A 22,278-nucleotide genomic window follows, 5' to 3' on the forward strand; every position below is an offset into this window, starting at 1 on the left:
CTATACATAATAAAAAATACATTAAAAATACATATGTGTAATATAAAATATGTATCTTGTATATTTTTGATACATAAACTCAGACTAATCACACTTTGACACTCACCTCCAAATCTTGCATCAAGCAGGATAATACTTACAAACTGAGTTGAGATTGTCCACTATAGTCTGATGCCCTTACCATCTTTCCTGTCTACTGTAGAGCCTAAAAGTTAGAAACACTTACTGATCATGGTTTACATATATCATGTCATGCTGACACTGGGGTTGGAAATCGTTTTAAAGAAGTTGACTTTGTCTTTAGATAGATACGACATTCACATACCAAAGATATGAATCATACAAGATAAAAGGCATCCTAGGTGTTAAATGTATGGTATGAGTAGTAAAGATTTTAGGAATTCAAGGAAAGGGGAAATAATTATGGGTAGACAAGATGGGCGATTAAGATTCATGAATCTGACTAATGACAGGTAAACCCTTTCTCATTCTTCTTTCTCATTTCAAATGATACCTCTTCTAAGAGGCATTTCTGAGGCACCCTATCATGGAAACACTCCTTATAGCTATTACTCTTTATTGTATCACCCTGTTTGTCTCCTTCAGAGTACTTCTCCACTATCTGAGCATGGTTATTTATTGTCTATGTTGCTCAGTAGATTGTTACTTCTGTGAAGGTGGAGACTTTCTGTCTCGTTCACACTATAATCCCAGAGAGTCTCATAATGCCTAGCACATGTAAGACACTCATTTGTATTTCCTTAATTAATTAGTTAGGTACAAAAGCTTTAAGTACTTTAAGCATATCCTCAGAAACTCTAATGTAAGGTTCATTTGTATTGCCCAGATTCCTTGCAATAGCTCACAGGTGACCATGAACGTGTTATTTTGCAAAATTTGAATTTATATTGGGTCAAATCTGACTCTCCCAAATTCATTATGAAAGGAGAGAGTTTCTCAATTCTCATATGCTGTTTCAAAGTTAAGGGAATTCATGTCATGTCTATTTTCTATTTTCTCCAAACTGATAACGCTAGCCCATCATGAACAGTCTACCTCACCATATATTTTTAGAAGACATTTCACACTTATTTGATAAAGGCATCCCTGAAAGTAGGTATAATGTTAAATAATGCTGTTAAGTAATGCTGCATAAAAATGTCAAGAAAAGTTCAAAGTGGTAGAGCATCTTTTCTTACTCAGCTATGTGTGTGTGTGTGTGTGTGTGTGTGTACGTTTTCTTTTAGTGTTCTTTATTCCCAAGAAAGCTAAGGACTGGTTTATCTAGCCATAGAAATCCTAGCTCAAGGCGATACTTCTATTTAAAAATTGCTATTTATTTGGGAAAAATGACTATTATACACTTATTGTCTAATTTGTATTTTTCTTTAGAATTTCTTTTTTAAAAGATGGAGGACTTAAAATAGCCAATGTGACTAAAGCTGATGTTGGAACTTACACCTGCATAGCAGAAAACCAGTTTGGAAAAGCAAATGGCACAACACACTTGGTTGTTACAGGTAGGTATATATAAAGATTGCCTTATGTAGAGATGAACTGTATAGTATGTTATTAAGATCAAAGAAAAAAACAGATTTTTTACAGTATGCAGTGCACTGTGAAGGTAGAACCTGTTTGCACTGTTATTTTTAACATGTGGAAGTCAAGAGAACAATTGTTAATCTTTCTTCACACACCACAGTGTGCACCAGAGAACACATTGGTATAATGGGCAGAAGAATTACAAATAGCATATGCTGATGATCAACTTTTATGCTATTCCGTTTTGTCAGATCTTTTGAATGCACTCTTTCACAATATCATTGATATTTTCTGAAGATGTTTAAGCCCATGGAATAATCTTTGCCATCAATGAGAGTCACTTAGAGTTGTGGATATATGTTGTTTATTCATTCAAGAAAAAAAATGAATACTATGTGTCAGGTGCTTCGCCTGTGTTGGCAAACAAAGTGACAAAGATGCTGATCAAATTTTACCTTCTACCAGAGGTAGAAAGAAAACATGCAGTAGGAATAAAAGATAGGAAATTATTAGAAGGAAAAAATTGCAAACAACTGAGAAAATACGGAGTAGTGTATGGTAGAGGTAGGTTGGAGCAGAAGCACTGTGAATGGAGTAGGTCCGGTGAGAAAGGGAGGTTTAAACAAAGATTTCATGGAGAGGGTGGAGTTAACTAATAGATTCCTTGGGGACAATCATGGAGGAGCCTTGTAGACCTCATTTGGATTAGCTTTTAGTTGGAGTGAGAAGTGGAGGCTGGTGCAAATCAATAGAGGAGTGGCATGATGTGAAATGCATTTTTAAAGGTTTAGTCTAGCTGTTCTGATGACAACAGACTGTGGGGAATCAAGAGTAGAAGTGGGAGAGATCTCAGAAGACCACGGCTGCAAACCTGGCTGGAGATGATAATACCCAAGTGAATTGATGGGAAAGGATCAGATTCTGTAAATACTCTGCTTGTAGAGTCAACAGGAGTTGCTGATGAGTTGGATGTGAGGCCCAAGAGAAAGGAGACAAGGACAGTTGCAGGGCATTTGGCAAATAATAGAAAGAATGACAGTCAAAACAACTGAGATGGGAAGGTTGCACAAGTTTGGGAAAAGGTAGACCAGGAGTTCAGTTTAGATGTGTTAAGTATGAAATGTTCATTAGGCTCTATTTGTGTAAAGTAGACCACAGTATTCTGGCATTAGCAACAAACCCAACCTTTCAGTGGGTTAAAATAACAAATACTTAGTTTTTGCTTATACAGCAAGTCCATGGTAGGTCAGCCATACTGTCTTCGTTCACGAATAAAGGGTCCCAGTGTCTCCATCTGGCATATTGTCTGTCACAGTGGAAGAGGAAAGACTACACACCAGATAGTCTCTTAGTTCTTCTAGGCTTCTGCCTGTCTATGCCACACATTACTCCATCTTACATTTCTTTGGCCAAGCATTAGCTTTTGGTTATGCCTGAATTCAAAGGTGTTGATAATTTAATCCTACTATATGTGTTTAAGGAAATTATGATGAACAATAACGTCTATCATAACACCCAAGTAGGTGTCCCGGAGAGGTAGTTGGATATATGAACCTGGGTTTGGGGAGAGAGATGAAGGATAGAGATACACATTTGGGAGTTGTTAGCGTATAGATATGTACTTGAAAAGAAAAGACTAGCTAAATTCACCAAGAGAGTGAGTGAAGACAGAGGATAAGAAAAACCAAGGACTGAGCTTGAGGCAGTCTAACATTATGAGATTTAGGAAGAGACAAGGGAACAGATAAGGAGTAACCAGCAAGGATGGTTCCAGAAAACAAAGAGAATTTGGTGTCCCAGAAACCAAGCAAAGAAAGTGAACTGACAGGAAGACAATGATCAAAGGTACAAATGCTGCTGAGAGGTCAATTAAGTAAGATGAGGTTGGAAAATGTGCCATTGGTTTGCAGCAGGGTGATTACTGGGAACCTTGACAAAAGCAAATGGGTTGCAGGGAGCCAGAGGCTAACTGGAGTGGATTAAAGAGGGAATTTACTAGAGGAATTGTAGACAACATACATAAATGATTCTTTCAAAGACTTTTGCTGCAACATGGAGGCAACAAATGAGGAGCAACAGTGGAAAAGTGGGGTCATAAGTTAAATTCACGGGAGGACTGCTATGATGATAGGGAGAAGGAAGTGTACATGAGGACATTGGGGGTAAAACACATTAATTAACATTTTAACTTAGCATCCGTCTTATAGTACCTGTTCTAAATGTCTTTTGTGTGGTCTTTCAAGTGTTTGGGTCTATTTAAATTTTGGTAGCAATGCATTTTGGAGTCATTCAAAGTCAGTGAGAATCCAGTGGTTTCTATTTCTACCCCTGTATTTCACAAAGCAATAAAAATAAGTTCAAATTGATTTTGTAGTAGTATTATAACTCTTGTATAGGTGGATTTAATTTTTAACTGATAAATTCTATAAATTCAGATATCCCAATTCTTTTAACAAGAATTTGTGGATCCGATGAAATGCATTACAGATCTGCATAAAAATATATTAATCTTGAAGGCTTTTAATCATGTACCCTAAATGTTAGATTAACAATCAGCTTGTGAAAATGCTTTCATCAAAATAAAAATGCTAACATTTTACTTAAACCTTTCTTGTTTCCTTGATAGAACCAACGAGAATCACTTTGGCACCATCCAACATGGATGTCTCAGTTGGCGAAAGTGTCATTTTGCCCTGCCAAGTGCAGCATGACCCCCTATTAGACATCATGTTCACCTGGTATTTCAATGGGGCCCTCACCGATTTTAAGAAAGATGGATCTCACTTTGAGAAAGTCGGTGGGGTAAGTTGTGCCACTTTCCTCTTGCTGTTTATATCACCTGTGGCTCTGACACATTGTCCCTAAAAAAACATCTGGCCCATATATGATGCTCGAGAAATGTTTGTTCTATGAGTAAATCTGCATTCCCAATTCTGTTGTGATCAAATTTTATTACTGCCATTACCACAAAGTGAGCACAGTTACTTCAACCTATAAATTATAATTTTAATTAAAATTGATGTTTGTTTTATTTATATTAAATACATGATTATACATAAGACCATGATAATTTTGTCATTAGTACCCTATGGGAGGGAAGTTTTCTTATACAGGTGTCGGTTTTCAACATAACATGTTTATTATGAAATTAAAACAAGTCACATTTGCTAAGTGCCTCCTTTATGTCAAGCCAAGAGCTTTATCCACATTAATCCTCAATGTTGCTCTGGGCATTAGCAGTGAGAATTTTCATTTTACAAATACACAGACTAAGGATTTGAAAAATTTATTGACTTGCCCAGAGTCACTGAGCCAGTTAGTGTGGACCTAGATTCAAGCCTAAATCTTTATGTGCTCAAAACACAAATATTTTCTTATGTCCCATTCTGTCTCCTCATTTGTGCTGGTTCTATGTGAGGAAGAATTACAGATTTCAAGGAAGAACCAACACTTTGAGGAGAACCGTTATGAAGTGACTCAATGTTGATGAGCCACACAAACTAAGAGCAGACCCCACAGCTGGTCACGTAACTGTGAATCCAGAATCACAAGGCCAGTTGCCCTTGGAGGCCTATTTGCATTGACTTAGGGATAGCTTCATTCTGTTTAGCTAAGATGTCAGTGGTAAATAGTAGAGTTCAAGGTTTTTCCTTTGGATGAAAAAAATAAAAACAAAAGATGGCCTGATAGACAACTCAGTTTTATTCATTTGACAAAGATTTCATATTAAATGTAAGTACACATACACACAGGTATATTAACCTACTAGGATCATGTGCAAATTAAAAGGATAACGTTATGATTTCAATTGTGTGCACCCTCCCCACGCCCCGCCAAAAAAAGATTTGTTCAAGTCCTAAAGCCTAATTGTGAAATAATAGAATATGTTGATTTCTGCCCCTGGGTCCTGCCACAGAGCTCCGAAAACCCTTGGAATTTCCTGGGTGATAGTAATGCTTTTCTTCTAGTGAGGTGTCTCTCTGTGGGCTTTGGAATAGCTTGAGGATGAAGACTGGTCACCAGAAAAACCATGATTAGAAGCTTGGAAGTTTTAGCTCTATCACTCATCCTCTGAGAAGGGGAGAGGAGTTAGAGATTGAATTCATAATTGATCAGGCCTATGTGATGAAGCTTCCATAAAAATCCCAAAAGTATGGGGTTTTATAAGTTGGTGAACACAACTATATGTTGGGAGGGTGGCACACCTCATCCTATGTATCTCTTCATCTGGCCATTCATCTGCATCCTTTATTCTCGTGTATGTAAATAAATGTTTCCCTGAATTCTGTGAGCCGTACTAGCAAATGATTGAACCCAAGCAGAGGGTCCTGGGAACCCCAGTTTACAGCCAGTCAGTCAAAGGTTCAGGTGACAGTCTGAGCCTTGTGATTGGTTTCTACAGGGGGGCAGTCCTCTGGGACCAAGCTCTTAACTCATGGTATCTGATGCAGATTCCAGGCAGATAGTGTCAGTACTGAATTATAGGACATCGACATGTGTCAGAGGATCCTTGATGTGGAGAACGTACACACATCTGGTATCAGAAGTGTTGTGGTGTGTTCTGAGTGTAAGTGTGGTAGCTGGCAGTAAAGGAGATACAGAAATTTTTTTAGTTACAGCAATACCTCAGAGGGTGACCTTATTTGAAATTAGGGTTGTTGCAGATACACTTAGTTAAGTTACAGTGACATCATAATGGGGTAGAATGGGGCCTAATCCAATATGACTGATGTTCTTATAAGAAGGGAGGGATTTGATGAAGGGGATAAAGGAAAGTACATTGTCATTGCCATTTCTATTTTCTTTCGTCTGACTTATCCATTTTAGAAGTTTTAGTTTCTCTAATTATTCTGACTGATTCGAGGCTTTCGAGAACTTCACCAATTGCTACAACCTATTAGCATTTCTTTCACTATTACTTTAAATGCCCTTAAAAAAAAAAGTCACAGATTTCTATCACAATAGGAAAAGGCATACGCTAGTATTCTCAGCCAACTCTACTCCATACGTAGGGTTTGTCATTTGCCTTTCTTTGGAGGGAAGGCAAAAGAAAAGAGAAAAAACTAGAATGTTCCCTTCATAAAGTCCTCTTATCCAGTCTGGAAAAGGCTTCTCCTCTACCTCAGCTTTTGTCATAACCTTAATTCTTAGATAAAGAATCTTATGTGAAACATTAGTTACCTTTGCTGTCTAATGTAGATAATTGTGTTTGTGATTTATCTGTTGGATATAAATTATTGATGGTGTTTTATCCAATACAGTGTCCTCCATCTTAACCTAATGCTAAAGAAATACATAATGAGAGACTAGAAACCCAAAGTAGTTTGATTTTAATATTCATCAAACATTCTTTTTATTTAAAGTTTATTTATTTATGCCATCTCTACGTAGCCCCAACATGGGGCTCAAACTCACAACCCCAAGGTGAAGAGTTGCATGCTCTTCCGACTCAGCCAGCCAGGCGCCGCTCATTAAATATTCTTAAAAGAAATGCTCACTTTAGACTGAGCTAGATTACTGCTTTCTGTAAGAGGAGCTTGGAGTTAGGAATGTTTGAGGTTTTAATATAATTTACCTGCTCCTGCCTTACCTATAGGTCCTATATAAAGTCATCTTTTCACCAGAGTCAGGTATCTGAAACATGACATTTCATAAATTAATTGTATCACTTGCCAATTCTGTTCTTTTTCTAGCATGCTAGTTCATGGCCTCTGAATTTTTTTTACTGACTTGTGCCATTAGTAACTTAATATTCTCTCATCAGTATAAAACAGGAAGCCATACATGATGACATTAACCTTAAACATGGGCAATTAAGTAAATTGGTTTTCCATTACATGAGGAGGGAATCACACAACAAGTCTTGTCCTCTGATTGTATATTCATTGCAGCTTTCACATTAATACCTAAAAAAGTCTGCTTCTCTTTTATCCAGTATGTTCCTAGATATATCCCCTAGTTTCAAAAGCAGCAAAATGTGACTTGGAGAGTTGCCAAGAAAGGCAGATAGTGAGAACCCTGTTTTTAAGAGGGGAGGGGTAATTTATAATTGGGAAATCTAGCCCAGAGATTTTAACTGATTCAACCAGTGTCATTGGGACTATACAAGAGGGTATATTGGACCATACATTGAGTATTCAATACTTATTCATTTATTGTAAAAAAAAAAACAAAAAAAAACAACCTTTTGGGAAAAATCCACAAGCTCAAAAAGCTCTTATAGTTTAGATCAGATCTATTGTGTATCTTTGAACATCATGCCAGTCACAGGTTTCTGCATGGTTATACATTCAGAAAAGCTTGTTAAACCAAGTGACTAATGCAAATTGGCATATCACAGGGGAGAGGTATGGGTCCAGAGACAAGCTTCAGCCTGTACCCATGGGACGAATCAAAGTTGTATAAATAAATCAGCAGTGAAAGAATTCAGTTAAGCCCAGTGTTTGCCACACAAATCTCAGTTGCAGGCATGTTGTGGGGTAACTGGAAAAACAGAGATTTGTGTTCAGATACATATGAGCTCTAGGTTCTGTTGCTACTGGACGATGCCATGGATGAGTTACTTAACTTTTCTTCCCTCATTTTCTGGTCTCTTTTCACATCAGTTTTTAGTATTTGCCGTGTTCCCTCCCACCATGGGAGTTTGCACGCATTGGTCTCTTCTGGAACACTTTTATCTCTCCATTTCACTATGTCTACATATCTTTATATATATATATATACATATATGTGTATGTATGTATGTATGTATACATGTATATATATAGTAATGTGTGTAAGTAAGAATGTATATATTCATATGTATACACTTTTATTTCATATAAATGCAGTTGTAAGAAGAGACATAGGCTTGGGGTGCCTGAGTGGCTCAGTCAGTTAAGGATCGACTCTTGATTTCAGCTCAGGTCGTGATCTCAGGGTTGTGAGATCGAGCTCCATGTCAGTCTCTGTGCTGGGCGTGGAGCCTGCTTAAGATTCTCCCTCTCCCGGGGCGCCTGGGTGGCTCAGTTGGTTAAGCGACTGCCTTCGGCTCAGGTCATGATCCTGGAGTCCCGGGATCGAGTCCCACATCGGGCTCCCTGCTCAGCGGGGGGTCTGCTTCCCCCTCTGCCCTCTTCCCTCTCGTGCTCTCTGTCTCTCATTCTCTCTCTCTCTCAAATAAATAAATAAAATCTTTAAAAAAAAAAAAAAGATTCTCCCTCTCCCGATCCCTCTGCCTCTCTCTCCGACTCAAAAAAAAAAAAAAAGAAGAAGAAGAAGAGACATAGTCTCAGTAATATGTATACAGTAGCATTCTCTTATATTTAACCAACAGAATTCCACTCCATGTACCCAGTCAAAATATAAAAAAATAAAATAATAGAGAGAGAGAAAGGAGAGAGATTCCATCATTCACCCCGGTAAAACATCTTTCTCTACTTTTAAATAAACCTTAGCTTCCACTAACAGGATGAAAGAGATAATAGCCCACAGTTCAAGAGAAACAGAAGAACATCACGAGCTAGGACCTAAGTATCAGGGGTCTAGCAATTTAGATTTTTTTTTTTTTTTTTTTTTTTTATTCATGAGAGACAGAGCGAGAGAGAAAGGCAGAGGGAGAAAGGCAGAGGGAGAAACAGGCTCCCAAGGAGCAGGGAGCCCGATGCGGGACTCGATCCCAGGACCCTGAGATCACGACCCGAGCCGAAGGCAGACGCTTAACTATCTGAGCCACCCAGGCGCCCCAGGGGTCTAGCAATTTAAATATAATTTTTAGAACATTCAAGGACAATTTTGACTTGCCTAATAAGCTACCTTTGGGACTGAGATATATGATGGGGGATCACTATAAATAGAAACCTTCAAACCAAAACATACCAAGAGTTCAGTGTATATTGTAATGGATGTTTAAATGGATATGCTTTGATAAACTTGATGGGGTGCAGGTGCTTTAGAAATGAAGAATGTAGAAAGCCAAGCTGTACAGCTTTACAAACATTTTGTGGAATTGCATCTATGATGAATTAGAATGTGTGTGGATAAAAGTCACTGGAAGCAGTAAGAGTTTTAGTGGTGACTGGTTTAGCAGTGATTGCCATTCATTTGAGTGGCTGACTTCAGGATGATTTATCTCCCACAACCCAGGCTCACTCTTGTTATGGCAGCTCCTCGTGAGCCTCGGGATTTGATGCATGTCCTAGCTCTTGGGGGTAGAAAAGAGTATCTTTAAAAGTAATCCTTTGTGTGTAATAACACAATTGTGGTCACTTTAACTTGATTTGTTTCATAGAATTATCAGGGTCTGAGGACTAAAAGTTTGAAAATAACAGTTTTTTTATAATACAACACTATGTTTAAAAAAAGGTTTTATGTGCATTTGATTGATTGATTGTGGCGGGGGGGGGGGAAGGGGCAGAGAGATAGGGAGAGAGAGAATCTCAAGCAGGCTCCACACCCAGCATGGAGCCCAATGTGGGGCTGTATCCCACAACCCAGAGATCATGACCTGAGCTGAAATCAAGAGTCTGACACCCAAAATGAGTGAGCCACCCAGGTGCCCCTGTATGTGCATTTTAAATACAGATCTGAGGCAAAACACTCCTCCAAACACTAGTTGTGGCGATACTCTGAGTTTTTAAGCATCTCCTACTTGGATGGTCTTATAAATTATATATGTTGTCCAAATTCAAAGCATCACCTGACTTGGAATGATCATTAAGAGGATATACTCAGGAAAGAGTCTATAAAAGTGGTGATTAAACCAGAGAAATTACTATTCTTTATCTTGAACACTTCCCTGAAGTCCAGCCCTTCCCAAAAAGCTGCTTAGGGATGAAAAAACAAGGGTTCTGCAATGCTTATGGAAAAAGGGAAATGCACAAAACTGTTGAAGTTGAGTTTATTTCACTAACTCATCATTTGCTCAACCAGGCATATAGAAGCTCTGTTTCTACTTAAAGTGTGATTGGCACCCCAGGACTGTATTCGTCAAGTAAAATGTTAATCAAGATGAATGGTCCAAATCTACCCCTAGTGGAAACATGGTAAGATTTAAATTTATAAGAAGTCAAACCAAGTAACACGTAACTTGAACTGAAACCCATAAAAATATCAGTTACAACAAAAACCAAGGCTATAAATAAAAGGATGTAAGTGAAAAAATACGCAAATATTTATCAGTCAAATGCAACAAAAAAGAGAGAATAACAAGTGTTATTTTGTAAAAAGATCATAATTCAAGGCAAATCTCAAGAGTAGAAAGGATAAATACATTTTGAAAAAAGTTTGCTCTGTCATGAAGGTATAATAATCATAAACTATAATACTGCAAATAATATACCATTAAAATACATCAAGTCAAAAGCAAAGAGAAAAATGAGAAACAAAATCGGTATATAGTCTCCGAGAGCTCTTTTTAAACTGCCAACAGATCATTTTGCCAAAATTAGTAAAAGACAGTTTTGATGCTCTATTATAATGGAAGAAACAGATACATATAAAAATTTTTCTACACAAATAGAAAATACGCATTCCTTTTCATACCCTAATAAAACTTAGAAAAGAAAAATAGCAAAACTATTATATACAAAGGAGATGGAAGAAAAAACCAGGTGGGTGAAATGTCAAAAAGTAATGTGATAATCTCTAGAATGTACCGGTGAAGAGTAAAGATAAAACTAAAATCAGAAATAAGAAAGAGAATATAATAGATAATAAAGAAATATTTAAAAACAGAGCATTCCATGTTGGACTCATATGTATTTAATGGAATCCAATTAAGTGGAACATTTCTGGTAAAATAGAAATAATCAAAATCAATAAGAATTAGAAAGCCTAAATAGATCCATTAAGTATGAAAACATGTAAATCAATAACCACCAACCACCTCCCCTCCCACAAAAAAAGGATTTTAGGGCCAGATAATTTAACTGTTTTTTTCAAGTTTTCAGGAACCAGATAAATATTTTGTTATATAAACTATTTGACAACATAAAAAGTTCAAAAATCTTTTCAATTTATTTTGTGAGGCTCACATACTCCTAAGAACAAAACCTAGCAAGATAGCAAATAATTAGTAGATAAATATTCATTTCATGAATATAGTATGAAAACCTAAATGACATTTTGTCAAACAAGACTGAACATTATATTAAAATAATGATAATGACCCTTTGTAAACTACGTGGGGATATTCTAGCCAATGTGCATGCATCGTATCAATAGATCTAATAAAATAGACCACAGTATTCTCAATGGGTATTTAAAAGACATCCAATAAAATTAATAACCTATTATAGGAACAGAAAAATACTTCTTCCACATCCCAAAAGTGTCTTTAAAGGGAGATACCAGGAATACTTTTATTTAAATCAGCAATAAGAAAGGAAACACACAAATACCATTACTTTAAAACCGTTTGGAAATGTTTGGACCGATACAATGAGGTATAAACAGGAATAAATGACTTAGCTCTGAAAATAAGGAAACAGAGTTAGCATAATTTGAGGACAAAATGGTATTTCGGGGCGCCTGGGTGGCTCAGATGGTTAAGCGTCTGCCTTCGGCTCAGGTCATGATCCCAGGGTCCTGGATCGAGTCCCGCATCGGGCTCCCTGCTAGGTGGGGAGCCTGCTTCTCCCTCTGCCTCTGCCTCTCTCTCTCTCTCTCTGACTCTCATGAATAAATAAATAAAACATTTAAAAAAAAATGGTATTTGGACTACTCAAAATCCAGTAGTATCAACTCTGAATTTTTAAAAATTAATGAGCATTCCGTCAACTGCTTAGATACAAGAAAAATTTATAAAAAATAATAGCTTTTTGATACATGTCTTTCTCTGTTTGACTTACTTCGCTCAGCATAATACCCTCCAGTTCCATCCACGTCGTTGCAAATGGCAAGATCGCATTCCTTTTGATGGCTGCATGATATTCCATTGTATATATATACCACATCTTCTTTATCCATTCATCTGTCGATGGACATCTTGGCTCTTTCCACAGTTTGGCTACTGTGGACATTGCTGCTATAACTGGAGGGTGTTAATGCTGAGCAAAATAAGTCAGTCAGAGAAATATATGTATCATATGACCTCACTGATATGAGGAATTCTTGATCTCAGGAAACAAACTGAGGGTTGCTGGAGTGGGGGGTGGGGGGGAGGGATGGAGTGACTGGGTGATGGACACTGGGGAGGGTATGTGCTCTGGTAAGTGCTGTGAATTGTGCAAGACTTTTGAATCTCAGATCTGTACCTCTGAAACAAATAATGCAATATATGTTAAGAAAGAAAAAAAGAAGAAGAAGAAGAAGAATGTAGCAGGAGGGGAAGAATGAAGGGGGGAAATTGGAGGGGTAGACGAATCATGAGAGACGATGGACTCTGAAAAACAAACTGAGGGTTCTGGAGGGGAGGGGGGGTGGGAGGATGGGTTAGCCTGGTGACTGGTATTGAGGAGGGCACGTTCTGCATGGAGCACTGGGTGTTATGCACAAACAATGAATCATGGAACACTACATCTAAAACTAATGATGGAATGTATGTGGATTAACATAACAATAAAAATTTAAAAATAAATAAATAAATAAAATAGAAATAAAATAAAAAAAATAATAGCTTTTTAATGTAACAGCAGTAACCAATAAGAAAGTATAATGGGACAAAAAACTCCTTGAAAAGATAAAATACATGTTAATAATTTGTATTTGTATGCAAGACCTAAAGAAAGAAAGCTATAATACTTTATTAATATGAATGAGTAGGTGGATGGGTGGATGGAAGGAGGGAGGGAGTGAGGGAGGGACGGGTGGATAGAAAGACAGGGAAAGAATCATAAAATGTTGGTGCTCCTGGATGAAATAAAGTAGCTGTGTATTATGAGGCTTTTAATTTTTCTTAGATTTTTCCATGGTTTTTAAATAACTAACAATCTGATTCCAGTTTAAATAATTCTGATGGTGTTTAGAGTAAGAAATAGGTAAGAAAAAGAATAGGTAATACTATTTTGAAAGAATAGTGAAACCTTGTCAGTTATTTCCAGAGAGTTTTCTTTGGATATTTGCTCAGGCAAGGGATTGCTGAATCTGATAAGAATTATCTAGTTTCATCATTAAAAAATCTGAACTCAGAATTCCAACTTCTAAAACCTATTTCATTCTCTTATGAACTGTTGATCTTAATCTCTCTTTCCTCAGTTTTTCATTTGTAAAACTGAGGTGATAATAGTATCTTATTCAGATATATATATATATATATATATACACATAAAGCACTTAGAACAACACATGTTAGTTCTTGTTCTTGTTGTTATTACTATTACTACTACTAGCAGTAATGGTAGCTTTGTTTCTAAATTGTCCTTCAAGAAAGGTGCAGTCTACTGGGTATTTACCCCAGAGATACAAATGTAGGGATCCGAAGGGGGACGTGCACCCCAATGTTTATAGCAGCAATGTCCACAATAGCCAAACTATGGAGAGAGCCAAGATGTCCATCAACAGATGAATGGATAAAGAAGATGTGGTGTGTGTGTATATACACACACACACACACACACACACACACACACACACTGGAATATTATGCAGCCATCAAAAAGAATGAAATCTTGGGACGCCTGGGTGGCTCAGTTGGTTGAGCGTCTGCCTTCGGCTCAGGTCGTGATCCCAGGGTCCTGGGATCGAGTCCCGCATCGGGCTCCCTGCTCTGCGGGGAGCCTGCTTCTCCCTCTGCCTCTGCCTCTCTCTCTCTCTGTCTCTCATGAATAAATAAATAAAATCTTTAAAAAAAAAAAAAAAGAATGAAATCTTGCCATTTGCAACGACCTGGATGGAACTGGAGGGTATTAGGCTGAGTGAAATAAGTCAATCAGAAAAAGACATGTATCATATGACCTCACTGATATGAGGAATTCTTAATCTCAGGAAACAAACTGAGGATTGCTGGAGTGGTGGCGGGTGGGAGGGATGGGGTGGCTGGGTGATAGATATTGGGGAGGGTATGTGCTATGGTGAGCACTGTGAATTGTGTAAGACTGTTGAATCACAGACCTGTACCTCTGAAATAAATAATACATTATGTGTTAAAAAAAAAGAAGGAGATAGCAGGAAGGGGAAAATGAAGGGGGGGAAATCGGAGGGGGAGATGAACCATGAGAGACTAGGGACTCTGAGAAACAAACTGAGGGTCCTAGAGGAGACGGGGGTGGGGGGTATGGGTTAGCCTGGTGATGGGTATTAAAGAGGGCATGTACTGAATGGAGCACTGGGTGTTATATGCAAACAATGAATCATGGAACACTACATCAAAAACTAATGATGTAATGTATGTGATTAACATAACATAATAAAAAAAATAAAAAGCTTAAAAAAAAAAGAAAGGTGCAGCAATTTATGTTCCTATCAGCAGAACATGAGGGTGCCTGTTACCCCAGATCTTTTCCCACACCTGTTTTTTTCTCTTCATTTTTATAAAACATTTTTGCCAAACAGATGGTTGAAAAGTGATCTCATTATCACCAACTTCTCATTTCTCAGATCAATAATGAGATTGAGAAACTCTCCATTTGCTTATTAACATTTTAGATATTAAAGAAATACTTAGAATTATAACTGACTCCCCCAAATCAAGACAGTTGGGGGCTTAATACTTACTTTTGTGAAATGGAAGATTACTTCTGCAGGAAAAAGAGAGAAAAAAATTACCTTTTTATTTCTAGCTAGAAAAATTGACAAAAGTCCACCTATCTGGATTATTTTATAGAAGAATATTCAAAAACATTTTTTTTAAAGATTTTATTTACTTATTTCAGAAAGAGAGAGAGCAAGCATAAGCACGGGGAGGGGCAGAGGGAGAAGCAGACTTCCCAGTGAGCAGGGAGCCCTACACAGGGCTCAATTCCAAGACCCCAGGATCATGACCTGAGCCAAAGGCAGAGGCTTAACCAACTGAGCCACCCAGGTGCCCCCAAAAAACATTTTTTTAATCTGTCAATAGAGAATGACTTTCAAAAATTACAAAAACAAAACACAAACTGCTTCAAGACAACCATTAGCCAAAAAGACGTATTTTATTTTTGTCAGAGACAAAGCAGTGCAATTGACATTTTCATGTATCAGATTTTCATCTCATCTATGTCATGTGTCCATTAGACAGTGTTTTCCTGTGGTCACAGCAGAAAATTCTTCACATAGACATAAACTCAGAGTATGTACTGGTCATTTCCTGTCTTACGGTATGACATAGACTTCTTCCATAAATTGCAAATCTGTATCCTTTATTCATTTCTCCTGTTGGAATTCAGAACTTTGTTTTACAGATTTACAATACGTCCTTATGTATTCAAGCTATTGATTATATCTTAGTTTAATTCACTGGGAATACCTTCTTTCAGGTGTCACTTTTCTGCTAACTTTGTTTATTATCATTCATAAAAGTTTTCATGTTCACATAGTCAAAAAAACAATATTCTTCTTTTCCTAAGAGTTTTCATAAATTTTCCTGGATTGAATTTCATAAATTTTCCTAAGAGTTTTCATAGATTTTCCTGGATATACAAGCTGTGGGAATTTGAGGAGGGATATGGAGAAGACTTTGAAATGACTGTTCTTTGGAGAGTGTGTTATAAAAGAATTGGGGGATGTGTCATGGGGAGTAAAACTTTGGGGGAGGTGCAGATATTTAAAGAAGACTTTGGGAAGATTTTGCTGGGAATTTCACCTTGTTTCCCCACAACTTTCAGTAAAATTGCATCACTCCACTTAGGAGATGACTTTTTTCCCTGGGGAAGGGGCATCAGTTGTTATCTTAGTGCATACTGGGATTCCACTCTTGAATCCACCCCTACTGTTAGTAAGTCTTGAGTTGGGTAGTGTCAATCCTCCAATTTAATTCTTCTTCAATATTGAATTGGCTATTCTGGGTCTTCTGTCTCTTCATGTAAACTTTAGATCCACTTTGTCAATATCCATACACTAATTTGCTGGGATTTTTTTATTGGGATTGCATTTATTCTATACATCAAGCAGGGAAAAACTGACATTCACTATATTGAATGTTCCTATCCATGAACATAGACTATCTATCCATTTATTTAGTTCTTTTTTGATGTCTTTCATCAGAGTTTTATAGTTTTCCTCATATAGTTCTTATATGTATTTTGTTAGATTTATATCTAAATATTTCATTTTTTGAATGCTGTACAAATAGTAATGTGTTTTAATTTCAAATTAACTTGTTCATTACTGTTATATAGGGGAGAAGTTGACTTTTCTATATTAACCTTGTATCCTACAACATTACTGTAATTGCTTATTACTTCCAGGCGTTTTGTTTTGTTGATTCTTTGAGATTTTCTACATAGATAATAATATCATCTGAGAAAAAAGATGGTTTTATCTCTTTCTTCCCAATCTGTATACCCTTTATTTCCTTTTTTTTTTTTTTGGTCTTATTGAATTACTAGGATTTCTAGTAGTGTTAAGAATAGTGATGAAAAGGAACATCCTTGCCTTGTTCTTGATGTTAGCAGGAAATCTTTAAGTTTCTGACCATTAATTATGATGTTAATTGTAGTTATTTTGTAGATGTTTTCTATCAAGTTGAGGAATTTCCCCCATTCTTTGTTTGCTGAGAGTTCTCATCATGAATAGGCCTTTCTTTCTTTCTCTTTCTTTCTTTCTTTCTTTCTTTCTTGTCAAATGCTTTTTCTGCATCTATTGATATGATCATGTGATTTTTTTTCTTTTTTTTTTTTTTCCCCTACTGTACCAAAGCTGGTTTGTGTCACCAGTTGAATATGGCAAAAGTGATGTTATGGTCCCTTTTTTTTTTTTTTTAAAGTTTTTATTTAAATTCCAGTTAGTTAACATTAGTTTCAGGTGTACAATATAGTGATTCAACACTTCCATACATCATCCAGTTCTCATCACAAGTGTCCTCCTTAATCCCTGTCACCTATCTAACCCATCCCTCCATCATCCTCCCTTCTGGTAACCATCAGTTTGTTCTCTAATAAAAAACTTCTGCACAGCGAAGGAAAAAAGTCAGCAAAATTAAAAGGCAACTTATGGGATGGGAGAAGATATTTGCAAATGACATATCCAATAAAAGCTTAGATTCCAAAATATATAAAGAACTTATAAAACTCAACACCCAAAAAGTGAATAACCCAATTAAAAATGGGCAGAAGACATGAATAGACATTTTTCCAAAGATTTTTCTTTATTAGATTTTTCATATAATGGATTACATTAAATGATTTTCAAATATTGAACCAGCCCTACATAACTGGGATAAACCCCACTTGGTTGTGTTGTATAAATTTTTATACATTATTGGAATTGATTTGCTAATACTTTGTTGTAGATTTTTATGTCTATGTTCAAGAGAGATACTAGTCTATAGTTTTCTTTTCTTGCAATGTCTTCATCTGATTTTAGTATAATTAGGGTAATGCTGGCCTCACAAAATGAGCTGGGACATATTCCCTTAGCTTTTTTTTTTTTAATATTTTATTTATTTATTTGACAGAGAGAGAGAGACAGCGAGAGGGAACACAAGCAGGGGGAGTGGGAGAGGGAGAAGCAGGCTTCCCGCTGAGCAGAGAGCCCGATGTGGGGCTCCATCCCAGGACCCTGGGATCATGACCTGAGCGGAAGGCAGACGCTTAACGACTGAGCCACCCAGGCACCCTCCCTTAGCTTTTATTGGTATAATTTCTTCCTTAAATGTTTGGTAGAATTTACCAGTGAACCCATCTGGGTCTTTTACTTTCTATTTGGGAGAGTTATTAATTATTAATTAAATTTCTTTAATAGTATAGTTCTTCTTATATGTGTTTTGGCAGAATATGACTTTCAGAGATTTGGCCCATTTCACCTAGGTAATCATATTGGTGGACACAGAATTATTCGTGGTATCCCTTTGCTAGCCCTTTAATGTTATAGAATCCATAGTGGTACCTCTCCTTTCATTTTGTAATTTGTGTTTTATCTTTCTTTTCTTAATTAGCGTGACCAGAGGTTGATCAATTTTATTGATCTTTTCAAAAAATCAGTTTCTGGTTTCATTGATTTTTCTCTATTGATTTCCTGTTTCAAATTTCATTGATTTCTAATCTTATTATCTCATTTCATCTGCTTACTTTTGATTTGTCTCTCTTTTTTAAATAGTTCCTTAAGATGGAAACTTAGATTTTGATTTTATATCTTTCTTCCTTTCTAATACATGCATTCAGTGCTGGAAATTTCCCTCTAAGCATTGCTGTCTCTATATCCCACAAATTTTGATAAATTGTATTTTCATTTATATTTAGTTCAAAATATTTCTAAGTTTCTCGTGAGATATTTTCTTTGACCTATGTGTTATTTAGAAGTATGATGTTTAATATCAAGTATTTGGGGATTTTCCAGCTATCTTCATCTATCTTTCTGTACCAATTTCTAGTTTAATTCCATTGTGGTCTGAGAGCAGACATTGTAGGATATCTTTCCCTTCAGATTCGTTAAGGTGTATTTTGTGGCCCATAGTGTGGTCTTTCTTGGTAAATGTTTTATGTGAGCTTGAATAGAATGTATAATCTGCTGTTGTTGAATGAAGGAGTCTATAGATACCAATTGTATCCAGTTGATTGATAGTGCTATTCAGTTCAACTATGTTCTTACTGTATTTATACTTACTGGATCTGTCCATTTTGATAGATGGGTTTTAAGTTCTTCAGCTATAATAGCAGATTCATCTATTTCTCCTTAAAATTTTATCTGTTTTTTCCTTTATGTATTCTGGTTCCTTGTTGTTAGGTATATATACATTAATTGTTGTTATGTCTTGGAATATTGGCCACTTTATCATTAGGTAATGCCTTTCTTTGTCTTTGGTAACTTTTCTTATTTTAAACTCAACTCTGTTTGAAATTAATATAGCTGCTCCCACGGTGCCTAGGCAGCTCAGTCAGTTAAGCAGCCAACTCTTGATTTCAGCTCAGGTCATGATCTTGGGGTCCTGGAATCCCACTCAACGGGGAGTCTGCTTGAGGATTCCCTCTCCTCATTTCCCTCTGCTCCTTCCCCCACTCATGTTCTTTCTCTCTCTCTCTCTCAAATAAATAAATCTTAAAAAAATTTATATAGCTACTCCCACTCTTTTTATTATTAGTGTTAGCATGGTATATTTTTTTCCACCCATTTACTTTGAATCTATATGTGTCTTTATATTTAAGTGGGTTTCTTATAGACAAGATTAAGTTGGTTCTTGTTTTTTAATTCACTCTGACAATCTCCATCTTTTACTTGGTATATTTAGACCATTGACATTTAAAGAGATTATTAATATAGTTGGATTAATATCTATCATATTTCTTCTGCTTTCTATTTGTTGCCCTTGTTCTTTGTTTCTGTTTTTACCTTCCACATTTTCTCTGCCTTTTGTTGTTTTAATTGAGCATTTTATATGACTCCACTCTCTCTCCCTTCTTAGTATATACAATTATACTATCTTTTAAGTAGCTATCCTAGAGTGCAATATGTATTTACAACCAATCCAGTTCAACTTTCAAATAACTGTGTACAGCTTCACTGGTAGTGCAGGTACCTTATAATAACAAAATATTCCTAATTCTTTCCTCCTATCCCTTCTATCATTTCTGTCTTTCATTTCATGTATACATATATCTAAATGTATATATAAAATCAAATTTGCTTTGATGACAGTATTTCGAACAAACTGTTAACTGTTGGTCTATTAAGAATAAGCAGAATAAAAGTTTTTATTTCACATTTACTTATTTATTCTCTGATGCTCTTCCTTTCTTCATGAAAATCTAAGTTCCTGACCTCTATCATTTTCCTTCCCTATGCAGGACTTCTTTTAACATGTCTTGTAAGGCAGGTTACTGGCAACAAATTTCCTTAATATTTTTTATTGCCTGAGAAAGTGTATATTTTTCCTTTTACTTTTCAGGGTACTGAATTCTACGTTGGTGGGTTTCTTCTCTCAACACTAAATATTTCATTCCATATGTTTTCTTGCTTGCTTCGTTTCTGAGGAGACATTGGATGTAACTCTTATTTTCCTTCCTCTATAGGTAAAGTGTTTTTTTCTTGGGCTTCTTTCAAGATTCTCTTTGATTTCTTTTGAGGTTTGAATATGCCTACGTATATTGGCATTGGATGCCAATTGGATGAGCTATTGGATCTGTGGTTTGGTATCTAACATTAATTTGGGGAAATTCTAAGTCATTTTTGCTTCAAATATGACTTCTTTTCCCTTTCTCTTCTTTTTTCCTTCTGATATCCCCATTAAGTGTACATTATGCCTTTTGTAGTTATCCTACAGTTCTGGAATATTTTACTATTTTTTTCAGCCTTTTTCTCCTTTATTTTCAGTATTAGAATCTTTGATTTTCATATCCTCAAGCTCAGAGATTGTGTTCTCAACCATGTCTAGTCTATTAATGATCCCATCAAAACCATTTTTCATTTCTGTCACAGTGTTTTTTATCTCTAGCATTTCTTTTTTATTGTTTCTTAGAATTTCCCTTTTTTTGTTTTCATTGTCCATCTATTTTGCATATTGCTTGCTTTTTCCATTAAATCCCTTAGCATATTAATTGTAGTTCTTTTGAATTCTTGGTCTGACAATTCCAACATTCCTGCCATACTTGGTGCCTATTCTGATGCTTATTATGTCTCTTCAAACTGTGTTTTTTTGCCTTTTGATGTGCCTTGTCATTTTTTGTTGAAAGGCAGATGGTGCACTAGGAGAAAAGAACAGCAGTAAATTGGCCACTACTAATGTAGTGTAAGGTGTGGGGGGAGGGAAAGCATTCCATAATCCTGATTAGGTTTCCTTCTTTTGGTGAGCCTGTTCTCCTGGACTGTGAACTTCACCTGGGTTTCTTCCCCTCCCCCATTTGATGAGATGTCCAGAGGGCTTGAAGTTGTCTGTTTCTGTTCCCCATGTTGAAGGCGAGAGGGAGCTGGATTTGGGTATTTCTATCCCCCCAGAAGAGGTATTTGTCTCTGATAAAAACCCCAGCAGGTTAGGCTCTGGTAAAATAGTTTCTCCTGAAAGCAAGCCTTGTTAAGAACAGAATGCTTTGGCTTATTTCAACATAGTAAATGGTTCCTGTTCTCTTCCCCTGCCAGAAACACGGGGGAATTTTTCTCCAGTATTCACTGTGAGGACCTTGAAGAGCTCCTGGAGGAACAACTCACAGAAGTGTGGGGAACCCCCTGCGATTGGGTTCCCTGGAGTTATAGCTCTCAGGCTTGTCCACACTGACCCTCCAGCAATTCATCAATTACAGCTCAGGTTTCTCTACCCCCACTACTGGCTCCTGAGCAAGTTTCTGCTCATTCGTAGGTTTCTACTCCAGCAAATTAGGATTCTCTCTATTTACCTGTTGTTTTTTTCCAGTTTGGGAGGCAGTGATTTTCTCTATGATCTCATTTCATGCCAGATCTAAGATGAGTTGTTGATTTTTCAGTCAACTTTTTACTTGCTTTTAAAACAGACTGTAATGTTAAGCTGCTTATATACTGCCTGAAAACCAGAAGTCAGGGTGACTGGTCCATTTTTAATTGGGTAATTTGCCTTTTTATTATTGAGTTGTAATTGTTCATGTTGGCTTAGATTTTATGTCAATTTCAGAAAGAAAATCATTCTGTTTTGTAAGACATAATATTTAATTATACCATTTAATTGATCTGAACCTAAATAAGAAAGTAAAGAATAAATGGTTCCTTTGGGGCAGTTTA

The 22,278-nt window shown here is 36.5% G+C and overlaps 1 protein-coding gene across 1 annotated transcript in view; it reads left to right on the plus strand.

Moving 5' to 3' along the window:
• CNTN3 (contactin 3) overlaps positions 1-22,278 on the plus strand; it is a 219,767-nt gene that overhangs the window by 155,939 nt on the left and 41,550 nt on the right. Inside the window, exons 10-11 of the mRNA XM_021695008.1 lie at positions 1,393-1,520; positions 4,169-4,344. Of these exons, the coding sequence (XP_021550683.1) occupies positions 1,393-1,520; positions 4,169-4,344 (304 nt within the window). The remainder of the gene's footprint in view (positions 1-1,392; positions 1,521-4,168; positions 4,345-22,278) is intronic.

This window comes from Neomonachus schauinslandi, chromosome 1 (genome assembly GCF_002201575.2).
Source record: "Neomonachus schauinslandi chromosome 1, ASM220157v2, whole genome shotgun sequence".
Taxonomy (NCBI): Eukaryota; Metazoa; Chordata; class Mammalia; order Carnivora; family Phocidae; genus Neomonachus; species Neomonachus schauinslandi.